The 13,588-nt window shown below is 43.9% G+C and overlaps 2 protein-coding genes across 2 annotated transcripts in view; one reads left to right on the top strand and one right to left on the bottom strand.

Moving 5' to 3' along the window:
- clu (clusterin) overlaps window positions 1-1,011 on the bottom strand; it is a 52,571-nt gene extending 51,560 nt beyond the window's left edge. The window contains exon 1 of the mRNA XM_062968764.1: window positions 687-1,011. Coding sequence (XP_062824834.1) covers window positions 687-1,011 — 325 coding nt within the window. The remainder of the gene's footprint in view (window positions 1-686) is intronic.
- Window positions 1,012-1,755: 744 nt separating this feature from the next.
- Window positions 1,756-13,588, top strand: part of scara3 (scavenger receptor class A member 3) — a 31,412-nt gene continuing 19,579 nt past the window's right edge. The window contains exons 1-3 of the mRNA XM_062969035.1: window positions 1,756-2,580; window positions 10,642-10,698; window positions 10,927-11,046. Coding sequence (XP_062825105.1) covers window positions 2,574-2,580; window positions 10,642-10,698; window positions 10,927-11,046 — 184 coding nt within the window. The 5' untranslated portion in view covers window positions 1,756-2,573. The remainder of the gene's footprint in view (window positions 2,581-10,641; window positions 10,699-10,926; window positions 11,047-13,588) is intronic.

Below are 13,588 nucleotides of genomic sequence, written 5' to 3'. Positions count from 1 at the left end.
TTTGGAATCTGGAGAACTTTGGAGCTCTTTAAGCAGAGGCTGGATGGACATCTGTCGGGAGGGCTCAGATTGTGTCTTCCTGCATGGTAGAGCAGGACTGGACTGGATGGCCTTTGGAGGTCCCACCTCTAAGATACTATGACTCCTATGAATGACGATCTCTTAGCGAACATGGTTGGCCTTGCTTCACAAGAGAACATGGTTGGCCCTCTGCGCATAATGCTTCACAACATGATGAGTTTGTTTCCGATTTCAAGCTTTGGTCAAGAAGCCTCGGGATCGGCTCTGCTCCTGAACCTACAACCTCAGCAGTGCGTCTGTATGTGCATCAGTGTGTTCATATCATTGTGTCTGTATGCGCATCTATGCGGTGGGATGAATGCATGGCTCAAGACCCAGGGATACTGGGTGTTGTAGTTTCCCAAGGCCTTTAGCTTTCTCTGCCTTAGCAAACTACAACTCCCAGGATTCCACATCACAGAGCCATGGCAACTCCAGTGGCACCACAGCAGCACATTCCTTCCTTCTCGGGTGGATGTGCTGCATCCCATCCCATGTGTCTGTGGAGTCCTCCATGCGCATTCCTCGCCTTCCCCTTCCCACTGGGCTGCAAAGGAAGGACATTTGTTAGCAATTAGTGCGCAAACGGAGGGGAGGCGGGAGAGGGGCGGAGGAGGCGCACGCACATTTCTCCGGCACAGGCCCAACAAGCACGTCCAAACAACAGCCTCTCCGCTGCCGCTTGCACACCAGCACACACCGAGAAGGAGGGAAGGAGGCGCACCTCGTTGCCACCCCCAAACCAGGGCCGTGGCCTGCCGTGGCCTGAGCATTGGAGAACTCTTTGGAGAAGTTTGCTTGGGCCGAAGCCCAAGAGCCGGAGGAGTGCGCCAAGGGAGAAGAAGGAGGCCGCGCATGGGGAAGGAGACCAAACAGGGCTGGGATGTCAGTGCCAGGGCGCATTGGAGGCCACAGCGGCGGTGGAGGCAGAGGGCTCCTTGTGCTGAGCATTGGCGCATAAGGCAGTGCGCCATCAGTGCTCCAGTGCTTTGAAGGCTGGAGCGTCAGCTGAGGAAGATAGATCCTTTTTCTGCACATCAACACAAGAGAACATGCACTGTGTGTACTTCAGATAAGAGCTCCCTTTGGTGAGCATCGGCGCATGAGGCAGTGCGCCATCAGTGCTCCGGTGCATTGAAAGCTGGAGCATCGGCTGAGGATGATAGATCCGTTTTCTGCACATTGACACATGAGAACATGCACTGTGTGTACTTCAGACAAGAGCTCTCTTTGGTGAGCATCGGCGCATGAGGCAGTGCGCCATCACTGCAAGTGTGCTTTGAAGGCTGGAGCATCAGCTGAGGAAGATAGATCCTTTTTCTGCACATTGACACATGAGAACATGCGCTGTGTGTGCTTCGGACAAGAGCTCCCTTTCGTGAGCATCGGTGCATGAGGCAGTGCGCCATCAGTGCTCCGGTGCATTGAAGGCTGGAGCATTGGCTGAGGAGGATAAATCCTTTTTCTGCACATTGACACATGAGAACATGCACTGTGTGTGCTTCGGAGAACAGCTCCCTTTGGTGAGCATCAGCGCATGAGGCAGTGCGCCATCAGTGCTCCGGTGCATTGAAGGCTGTAGCATCAGCTGAGGAATATAGATCCTTTTTCTGCAAATTGGCACATGAGAACATTCAATATGTGTGCATGTTCTCACACCCTTTGCTGAGCATCGGCGCATGAGGCACTGCACCGGAACATCAAGCAAATTTCCTTTGCTGAGCATCGGTGCATAAAGCAGTGCACCATCAGCCCCAGGGAGCATTGAAGTCTGGAGCATCTGTAGAGGAGGATAGCCCATTTCTACATGTGCATGTGTGCATATTCTCACACCCTTTGCTGAGCATCGGCACATGAGGCACTGCACCGGAACGTCAAGCGAGAGTTTTCTTTTCTGAGCATCAGTGCATGAGGCAGTGCACTGGAACGTCAAGCAAGAGTTTCTTTTGCTGAGCATCGGCACATGAAGCATTGCACCATCAGCCCCAGGGAGCATTGAAGTTTGGAGCATCTGCAGAGGAGGATAGCCTCTTTCTACATGTGCATGTGTGCAAGTTCTCATGTCCTTTGCTGAGGAGGAGGAGAGCTCCTTTCTCTGCGCATAAGCACATGAGAACGTGTACTATGTGTGCTTTGGACAAGGGCTCCCTTTACTGAGCATCAGTGCATTGACACTTTGAAAACATGAGTGATTGAGGATGGACCACAGCTGATGCCTGGCTTGCAGAAGTGGCGCGCTGAGCATCTTTTTGCACATGAGGATGGGCCACAGATAGGACCTTGCTTTGGAGAGAAGTAATCAGGAGGAAGCTCCACCAGGATGCGGCTGTCCTCTTTCTTCAGAGTTCGTCTCCCGAGGCGCTCATGTGCCGGGATGTGGCGCAACCAAGGCAGGTCTGCCTTGGCCAGATAAGAAGCACCTGCCCGCCTCTGCCGCATCAACAAAGCCACATCTCTTTCCCCAGAAGTGGCTTGGAGCACCAGGGAGGCACTGGACTCTTTGCAAGGAGAGGATGAAAGGTATGTGTCTTTCTTTTAGGGGCTCAGAGAACCAGAAAGAGAACCCCAGAGGCCATCCAGTCCAACCCCCAGAAAGACACAACTAAATCACTCCCAACAGATGGCCATCCAGTCTTTTTACAAACCTCCAGGAGGCTCCAGCTGACCCCCATTCAGTCTGTATCCCAGTAGAGTTGGAAGGGATCCCCAGAGGCCATCCAATCTGACCCCCTTCGGACAGGAAGGCACCACCCAAGCTCTCTTGATAGATACCCATCCAACCTCTGTTAAAAAAAATAGCATGGAGTTGTAGCAATTAACCTGGTTTTGGAAGCTAAGCAGGGTTAGGCCTGGTGAATTTTTGGAGGGGAGACCTACAAGAAAGTCTGGCCAAGGAGAAGGCTCCTTCTGCAAAACCTGGAGGCTTGTTATTGCCAGTTAAAATTCACAATACTGGTTAAGTTTGACTCTGAATTTGCATCTAAACTGTAGAAGCATTACACTTCGAATACCATGCAAACCTGGGAGTTGTAGTTTTGAATACCATGCAATCTGAATACCATGCAAACCTGGGAGTTGTAGTTTTGAATACCATGCAATCTGAATACCATGCAAACCTGGGAGTTGTAGTTTTACAAGGCCTTTGGCTTTCTCTGCTAAAGAGGGCTGGTCCCTCTCTAAAATACAGCTCCCAGAATTCCATAGCATTTATCCATGGGTGTGAATGTGGTGTCAAAACTGCACTAATTCTACAGTGTAGACGCACTCAAGGGGTACTAAAGAAAGAGACAGAACGGTCACTAAAAGGAAATTAAAGCCAAACGTACTTTTTAAAAATCACGTCAGAAGGGACTTGAGAACAAACTGCAAGTTGTCTCCACAAGCTAGAGCTGACAGACGGGAGCTCACCCCATCTCGCAGATTTGAACCAGCAACTTTCAGGTCAGCAGTCCAGCCGGCACGAGGGTTTAACCCATTGCGCCACCGCAGCTCCTAAAGCCAAACCTACAAATAGCTACAAACTTCATATCTGCTTTTGAAAAATTGCATCTGCCCGTTTAGCTCAAGTCTTTCGTCATGAGATTTTAAGACGGGAACTAAATAAACAACACAGATAATAGGTTTCTTGGAAATTGAGAAATAAAAGAAAAACAGCTGGAGTTAAGTCAAACCACTTAAAGCAATATAAAAAGTATTCAGTCTTAGGTATTTGCTGGGGTTTGGTTCCAGGATCCCCAGTGGATATAAAAATCCCATTCAAAAATCCCATTTACTACTACAATAGTGTAGTAAATAACAACAACTGTGTATAACCTGCCTGCGCTTAAGGCGGGGTACATAATGATGTCCCTTGTATATAATCACAAAATCAAGGTTAGCTTTTTGCAGCTTTCTAAATATTTTCAAGCTATGGATAGTTGAAACTGTGCATGCAGAATCTGTGGGTATAGAGACCTGGTTGTACATGGATTTTTTAAATAGAGGTGTCTAAATAGTAAATGCATGGTAGACGGAGGAGGAGAGGATTGCTATATTATTATTATTATTGACACAACAACATAGTATGACACAGCAAACAAGATAGACATGCTGGATTTCGTATCACAAAATCACAAGTCGAACACTTCCCAAGTGTCTAGGACTGTGTGATTTATTATTATTATTATTATTATTATTATTATTATTATTATTATTATTATTATTATTTTATTATGACACAGCAAACAAGATAGACATGCTGGATTTCATATCACAAAATCACAAGTCGAACACTTCCCAAGTGTCTAGGACTGTGTGATGTATTATTATTATTATTATTATTATTATTATTATTATTATTATTATTATTATTATTATTATTATTTTATTATGACACAGCAAACAAGATAGACACGCTGGATTTCATATCACAAAATCACAAGTCGAACACTTCCCAAGTGTCTAGGACTGTGTGATGTATTATTATTATTATTATTATTATTATTATTATTATTATTATTATTATTTTATTATGACACAGCAAACAAGATAGACATGCTGGATTTCATATCACAAAATCACAAGTCGAACACTTCCCAAGTGTCTAGGACTGTGTGATGTATTTTTGGATGATGCGCGCAGATCCCAGCAGGGTGGCCTTTTGCAGTTGGCAGATCGTAATTTTGTCAATGTCTATTGTTTCCAAATGCCAGCTGAGATCTTTTGGCATGACACCCAGTGTGCCCATCACCACTGGGACCACCTGCACTGGTTTCTGCCAGAGTCTTTGAAGTTCAATCTTGAGGTCCTGAGAGCGGCTGAGTTTTTCCTGTTGTTTTTCGTCAATGCGACTGTCACCTGGGATGGCAACATCAATGATCCAAACCTTGTTCTTTTCCACAACTGTGATGTCTGGTGTGTTGTGTTCCAGAACTTTGTCGGTCTGGATTCGGAAGTCCCACAGTATCTTTGCGTGCTCATTTTCCAATACTTTTGCAGGTTTGTGATCCCATCAGTTCTTTGCTGCTGGGAGGTGGTACTTGAGGCATAAGTTCCAATGAATCATTTGGGCCACATAGTTGTGCCTCTGTTTGTAGTCTGTCTGTGTGATTTTCTTACAGCAGCTGAGGATATGATCAGTGGTTTCGTCGGTTTCCTTGCACAGTCTGCATTTTGGGTCATCAGCTGATTTTTCGATCTTGGCCTGAATGGCCTTTGTTCTGATGTCTTGCTCCTGGGCTGCAAGGATCAGGCCTTCTGTCTCCTTCTTCAGGGTCCCATTCGTGAGCCAGAGCCAGGTCTTCTCTTTATCAGCTTTTCCTTCAATTTTGTCAAGGAACTTTCCATGCAATGTTTTGTTGTGCCAGCTGTCAGCACTAGTTTGTAGTGCGGTTTTCTTGTACTGGTTTTTTGTCTGCTGTGCTTTGAGGAGTTTCTGATTTTCGATTCAATCAAAGCAGGTTCTTCACTTTGTTTTACATATTCTGCCAGGGCAGAATAATAATAATAATAATAATAATAATAATAATAATAATAATAATAATGACTCGAGGTTACTTGGTGCATTGCAGCTCCTTGGGACTTCATCCCATATTCCTTCAAGGGTAAATTGTTGGTATTAACCAACCTTGTATCCCACACCCACCCCATAATTGTGGGATCTCTAGTTCCGGCATTCCTGGGAAGGGGATAGAAGAGGAGCCTCTCATTTAGAAATAAGACAATTGCTAGGTTTGGCTCCCGGTGCCAGGGCCTTTGTTTAGTCTGAATGGGTTTGGGATTCAGTAATAACGGGATCGGGAAAATCGAACTGAGCTTTGCAGGCTCCAACAAGGGAGCGTTTGAGTCTAGCAAGAGAGTCTACCAAATTACAAAAAAATAAGACAGAAGGGTGGGTGGGACCCTAAGAGGTCATCTAGTCCCACCTCCCTTTGCCAATACAGAAAATCCACCATTGAAGCAACCACTGTGGAATTAAGGCAGTTTGGCATCACTTGAGCTCAATAATATACGATCATGGGAGTTGTAGTTTTGCAAGGTCTTTTTAGCCATCTCCCAGGATTCCATAACACGGAGCCACAGATATCATTACATGGAAGGCTCAATACTATGGGATCCTGGAAGGGGTCTCCAGAGGCCATCCAGCCCAATCCCATTCTGCCAGGAAGGGAGACACCAACCAAACCCTCCCAACAGATGCCCATCCAGCCTCTGTTTAGAAACAGAGAAGGAGGCTCCACTGGACTCTGAAGCTCATTATTCTACTATAATAGGAAGGGATCCCCAAGGGCCATCTAGTCCAACCCCATTCTGTTGGTTGAAAAAACACCACCCAAGCCCTCCTGACAGATGTCCAGCCAGTCTCTGTTTAAAAACCCCTTTTATGGAGACTTTCAAGCCCGGAGCCTCCTGCTCTGTGTGGACTTTGGCCACCTGCTCTGAAGGAGCCGGCCTCATTTTTCCTGTTTTCTTGTGGTCAGTTTGTTCTGGTCCCATAAAGCAGCCCCAGGCTTCTCGGTCGAGCCTTTCATGTGGGGCAAACAGGTTGCGTCAAAGGGCCCTGTGTGTGCTTTTCGGCCTCTTGAAACACGCTTTTTGAGTTCCCTGCATCCAACAAATATTTGGAGAAGGCAGGTGGGGCAAAGAGGAGAAAAAAGCCTGGTCCAGAGGGATGTTTTCTAAGCTCTGGGACTGGCAAGGGAGCCCTTCGGGAGTGGAGAGCGGAGCAAATATTTATCTTCAAAAGGGATGGACCTGTCTCAAGCAAGGGATACGTCTGGATGAAGCCGGGCTGTGGCGCAGGCTGGTGAGCAGCCTGCTGCAATAAATCACTCTGGCCATGAGATCATGAGTTCGAGGCCAGCCCGTGGCAGGGTGAGCACCCCTCAATTAAAAAATAAAAAATAGCCCCTGCTCGTTGCTGACTTAGCAACCCGAAAGACAGTTGCATCTATCAAGTAGGAAATAAGGTACCACATATAAAGTGGGGAGACAAATTTAACTAATTTACGACATTGGAATGAGGAAGTGCCATCAGAATAGATGATGAAGCAGCTGCTCCCCCCTGTGGCCAGAATCGAACATCCCCTCAGGAGAAGGTTAAATTGCCTCTGCGTCTGTCTGTCTCTGTCTCGGTTCTATGTGTTTATGGGCATTGAATGTTTGCCTTATATGTACATAATATGATCTGTCCTGAGTCCCCTTCAGGGTGAGAAGGGAGAAATATAAATACTGTTAATAAAATAAATAAATAATGAAGGGGTGCCTTGGACCTATGGGGTAGGACTATTTGAAAAGCTGCATCAAAAGCACATAGAACCCAAGAATCCTCAAGTTGGAAGAGTCCCCCAAAGACCATCCAGTCCAACCCCATTCTGCCAGGCAGGAAGACAATATCCCAGCAATGTATTATTATGTGCCATTTCAGCTTTAATCTAAACCATTTGTGGATGGTTTGGTCCTAAGTGGGTATAGAGTTATAGAATCCTATAGAATCCTATTTAAATTTTAAATTATCATTATTATTGTTGTTGTTGTTGTTGTTATTATTTAGAATGAATAGGGGACCCAGGAAGATAGATCCATCTTTTCTCCTGTGCCATAGCAACATGCTATGCTAATTATTTATATATATATATACACACACATACACACACACACACACACAGTAGAGTCTCACTTATGCAAGCTAAACGGGCCAGCAGAAGCTTGGATAAGCGAATATCTTGGATAATAACGAGAGATTAAGGAAAAGCCTATTAAACATCAAATTAGGTTATGATTTTACAAATGAAGCACCAAAACATCATGTTATACAACAAATTTGACAGAAAAAGTAGTTGAATACGCAGTAATGCTGTGTAGTAATAACTGTATTTACGAATTTAGCACCAAAATTTCACGATGTATTGAAAACATTGACTACAAAAATGGCTTGGATAATCCAGAACGTTGGATAAGTGAGTGTTGGCTAAGTGAGACTCTACTGTATTTAGAATGAACAGGGGACCCAGGAAGATAGTTCCATCTTTTCTCCTGTGCCATAGCAACATGCTATGCTAACTATATACATATATATATACAGTAGAGTCGCACTTATTATTATTATCATCATCATCATCATCATCATCATCATCATCATTATTATTTTACTTGAGAGGGTCCCCCAAAGACCATCCAGTCCAACCCCAGGGAGGAAGAAGACACCATCCAAGCCCTCCTGACAGATGGCCATTCACTGCTTAAAAACCTCCAGAAAAGGAGACAACACCAGACTCCAAGGCAATTTATATTCCACCAAAGGGGCCCCTAAAGGTCATCCAGTCCAACCTTGTGGACACCATCCAAGCAATGTGTTGTTATGTGCCACCTCAGTTTGAATCTAAAGCATTTTGGGATGGTTTGGTCCTGAATGCGCATATCATACACCTACCCTGTATTTTATTAGGTCTCTGTTATTATCTATGCACTTTATCTCACCATTGTACTTTTGCATAGCTGCTTCAGTTCCTACACTTATGTAGACGACAGAATTGTGCCTGGTGGTTGACTGATATTGTTAACTTTTATAATATTCCTGCTTTATATTGTATTATTGTTTTTATCTTTTTTATACTGTAAATTGTATGTATATGTTGTTCGGGCCTTGCCCCATGTAAACTGCCCCGAGTCCCCTTAGGGAGATGGTGGCGGGGTATAAATAAAGTTTATTATTATTATTATTATTATTATTATTATTATTATTATTATTATTATTACACTTTATTTATATTCCACCCTTCTCCCCAAGAGGACTCAGAGCAGATTTCAGTATAAAAATGGACACAGGCAAACATCCAATGCCTTACAGTGAGACAAAGACACAAACAAAGGTAAAGGCTTCTCCTTTCATCTCCGGCTCTGGGGAAGGCGCTCTTCTCTGTTTCCAAGCTGAGGAGCCTGTGTTGTCCATAGACACCTCCTGGTCGTGTGGCTGGCAAGACTGCTTGGAGTGTCTCTTTGCTTTTTCCTGCCGAAGCAATACCTATTTACCTACTCACTTTGCGTGTTTTCGAACTGCTAGGTTGGCAGGAGCTAGGGCTAACAGCAGGAGCTCACCCCATCCCGCAGATTCAAACTGTCAACCTTCAGGTCAGGAGTTCGGCAACATAAGGGTCTAACCTATTGCACCACCGCGAGCCCCAAAGGCCATCCACTCCAATATCATTCTTCCAGGCAAGATTGATATGTATTGGGAGTTTTGCCATTATGGTACTTTCTTCTTGGGCTGAGAGAGTGTGATGAGCCTTTGGTTGTCCATTGGGTTACTAGGGATGTAGCATCCCAAGGGTTGGTAGTAGCATTGGAGGATATACAGTAGAGTCTCGCTTATCCAACGTAAACGGGCCGGCAGAACGTTGGATAAGTGAATATGTTGGATAATAAGGAGAGATTAAGGAAAAGCCTATTAAACATCAAATTAGGTTATGATTTTACAAATTAAGCACAAAACATCATGTTATACAACAAATTTGACAGAAAAAGTAGTTCAATGCGCAGTAATGCTATGTAGTAATTACTGTATTTACAAATTTAGCACCAAAATATCACGATGTATTGAAAACATTGACTACAAAAATGGCTTGGATAATCCAGAACGTTGGATAAGCGAGTGTTGGATAAGTGAGACTCTACTGTAGTTGGAAGGGAACATAAAGATCATCTAGTCTGACCCCATGCTGTATCTTGCAGTAATCATGGAACATGGGCATCGAACATGTGTTTAAAGATCATATAGTCATATACAGTACAGTCTCACTTATCCAACACTCACTTATCCAACATTCTGGATTATCCAACGCATTTTTGTTGTCAATGTTTACAATGCATTGTGATATTTTGGTGCTAAATTTGTAAATACAGTAATTACTACATAGCATTAATGTGTAATGAACTATTTTTTCTGTCAAATTTGTTGTATAACACGATGTTTTGGTTCTTAATTTGTAAAATCATAACCTATTTTGATGTTTAATAGGCTTCTTCTTAATCTCTCCTTATTACCCAGCATATTCGGTTATCCAACATTCTGCCGGCCCGTTTATGTTGGATAAGTGAGACTCTACTGTATGATCTATAGTCATATAGTCATATAGTCAAACTACATTAATTTTACAGTATAGATACACGCAAGAAGGCCATTTTTGCAACTTATGTGGCACAAGAATTCGGGATTTCATCCTTTGTGTCAATCAGAAAATACAAGGAAAGCTGAAACAATACAAAAACAAAACAAAGCAGCAACGACAAACCAAAGAGGGGAAAAAGAAAGGAAAAGAAAGCAGTCTGGTGCCTTATTTATTTGTTGCTGCATTTTTGTGGCTTTTCCAGGCACTCACACATAGACTTTATTTTATTTGCATGATGTTGGACAGAGATCCAAGTTAGCATGGGGTTGATTGCTCCTTTCCACACTTCCATTTCCTTTGAGGCTACATTGGGCACAGTTTACAGATGATACAGAGAGAAGAAGGGGTGGACTAGATGACCTCAAGGGGTTCCTTCCAAGCCTGGGATTCTAAGACATCTGCATTGTTATTCTTATTTATCTCATTGATCTTTTAGAAGACGACTTTGCTGGAGAAGAAGAAGAGATGCCTCCGTTTCGATACAGGCCGAATGGTAAGAGCTAAAGATCTGGATTCATTTTACAGCGTAGATCAGGCTTGGGCCAACGTGGGCCCTCCAGGTGTTTTGGACTCCAACTCCCATAATTCCTAATAGCCTACGGCTGTTAGGAATTATGGGAGTTGGAGTCCAAAACACCTGGAGGGCCCACGTTGGCCCATGCTTGGTGCAAATACATTGCTAATCATCCCAAAATCATTCATACTTTGTTGCGTCCTCCAGGCCGGATGAGGACCAATTGCACCCAGTGCGAGAAGACACTAACGCTCCAAACATCTGTGAAAATCCTCTACTTCTTCATCGTCTTGCTAGTGGTAGCTGTGGTGGTGCTCGCTGCCTTAGGTGAGTCATTGTAACACGATTGTTGTTACCTTCACTTTATTTGGAGACACATAATTGGGAAGGGAGCCCAAATCCCATTAAATCCAACCCCCTACTTTGGGGAAATTGGCAACCAAATGACTCCAAAGATATTCAAAGCATTCAGGAGAAACACATAGCAAAGCATGCAAATCCTGTACTTATCTTTGATCTCCTTCTTTAAACATGCCCCCCTCTTCCTGTGTTACCCCCTTCCTCGTAAAAGTCCTTTTGAACTCTTACTATTTTCTCAATTGTCTCTCTGAAACTTCTGCTTTGCTATCAGGCTTTTGTTTTGTCTATCAAAAGGATAGCAGGGAGACATATAAGAGAGCTAAACCTTGATTTCTTCCTCCCTTCTGTTCTCAGTTCTGCAGTGTAAGAATCACCCCTCTATATATGTTGTTGTGAGTTTTTTGGGCTATAAGTTGAACTCCCAAGATTACAAAGAGAGAAGTTTTTTTTTCAATAGTCTTTACTGTGTGATGGCAAATTAAACAAATCCTATAGAAAGCAGAGAAAAGGAGAAGGATGTGATGAGGGTAGGGAAATCATCCATTCAATTTCTAAACAGGGTTTTGCTAAGCTTAAGGGAAAACCAACTATCCCAAACGCCTTACTTCTCATGTGGAGTGAAGTCTTGTGAAACTACAACTCCCATAGCATTGAGCCAGGGCAGTTAAAGCGGCGTCAATCTGCATTAATATTGAGATGCATGCTGAGATTGGCAGAAAGGCTTGAAAAATTCACATTACAACACCTTTAAAAAAACCCTCAAACCATGACCACAAATTGTAAACACTGAAACTCATTGTAAACCACTACTTGTCACACCAATAAGAGATAACTATATTCATACTCATGAGTCCTCTTGGATGTTCCCTGTTAGACCCGTATAACAGCAGGGCCGGTCCTAGGAAATTTTCAAGTGTAAGCAAACAGTATTTTGGTCCCCCCCCCCCCCAACCAAAGTGTATTTTTTCCCAGATGATCAAGAAATAATAAATAATGATGTTCCGGCTGTCCGTCATTTAGGCGGCTCCACCCCCTTCCATTCCTGGCTAAATTCTCTGAGCCCAGCGGCAACGGCCAAGCCTCAGTGCTGAACCGAGATGGCTCTCCCTACCTGGGCCAGCTGCGCATCCCCCTGCATCCCGGTTCAGCTCCAAGGCCTGGCCATTGCCGCTTGGCTCAGAGCGCTCAGCTGGGAATGGAAGGGGGCGGAACAGCCTGAATGACAGACAGCCGGGGCATTATTATTTATTATTTCTTGATCATCCACCTTCCCTTCCAGGCTGAGGCTGAGTGCTCTGTGTCGAGCCCCAGCGCCTCAACAGCACCCCTCGCAGATTTTGCACCACCTGCAGTTGCTTACCCAGCTTATAGCTTCAGCTGCCCCTATATGACAGATAATATTGTCAAGTGCTGGGCAACACTTGATTGATGTGAGACAGATATATTGAGACACTTACAGCCGGCTGTCTCAATTCTCCCCTCCGTTTGGCAACTCAGCATCTGCTTAGTAGTATGAACAAATAAGACTGCATAGCTGTCTGCCGATCCTGGCAGTAAGTAGCCTTTATTTACAGGTATATACACAAACAGCAGCCATAGCTGCTTGGACACATGTTGCTCTAACAGAAAGATTGATGGAGACTAAAAAAACCTCTTATCAGTAAAGAAAACTCCTCCCAAATTCCATTGTCTGTGACACATTTCCTTCTACAAGCAAAAGCGGAAGTCACATTCCTTTACCCTCTAGGCAGTAAATCATTGCTCTATGTGATTAACTACTTCTGTACTGGATTGCTTACCGAAGCAAACACACAAACTTACATTGAAACAATGAGTTAAACATAGCACTATATTAACCATTCCCTTGACAAATATGACACACAGGTAACTATTATGGACTCAGTAGGTTTACTCTAGTTAAGATGCCTTTGCACCTGTTTTCTTGGTGTGCCAAGAAACTTATTAAGGGTGTGTTGTCAAAGGCTTTCATGGTCGGGATCACAGGGTTGTTGTATGTTTTCCGGGCTGTATGGCCATGTTCCAGAAGTATAGCTATGTTCCAAAACATCAGGAGATAATACTTCTGGAACATGACCATACAGCCTGGAAAACATACAACAACCCTTATTAAGGGTGCATCTACACTGTAGAATGAATGCAGTTTGACACCACTTTAACTGATACAGCTACTTGCAATGTAACCCTGGGAGTTGTAGTTTCACAAGCTCTACCCAGAAATGCTGGGCCCTCACCAAACTGCAGGTCTCAAATTATATTGCATTGAGCCAGACTAGTTAATTTGTGGCCTAGCTGCATTAATTCTACAATGTAGGCCAAACTTGCAGGTATTTAAAGGACCATTGTCTAGGAAACAATGTTAATAACAGCCTGAGTTTTCTTTGCTGCAGCACCACACTGCTGGTTGTTGTTCAGCAACACAAAGCGTACAAAGCTTGTGATAAAGGTTGATGGTTTCTGCATCAACTATGAAGGAACTGTCCAAAACTAA

The sequence above is a fragment of the Anolis carolinensis genome, chromosome 1, assembly GCF_035594765.1.
Source record: "Anolis carolinensis isolate JA03-04 chromosome 1, rAnoCar3.1.pri, whole genome shotgun sequence".
Classification (NCBI taxonomy): Eukaryota; Metazoa; Chordata; class Lepidosauria; order Squamata; family Dactyloidae; genus Anolis; species Anolis carolinensis.
Note: the sequence above shows the minus strand (reverse complement) of the source record. Positions and strands in the feature narration are given on the sequence as shown.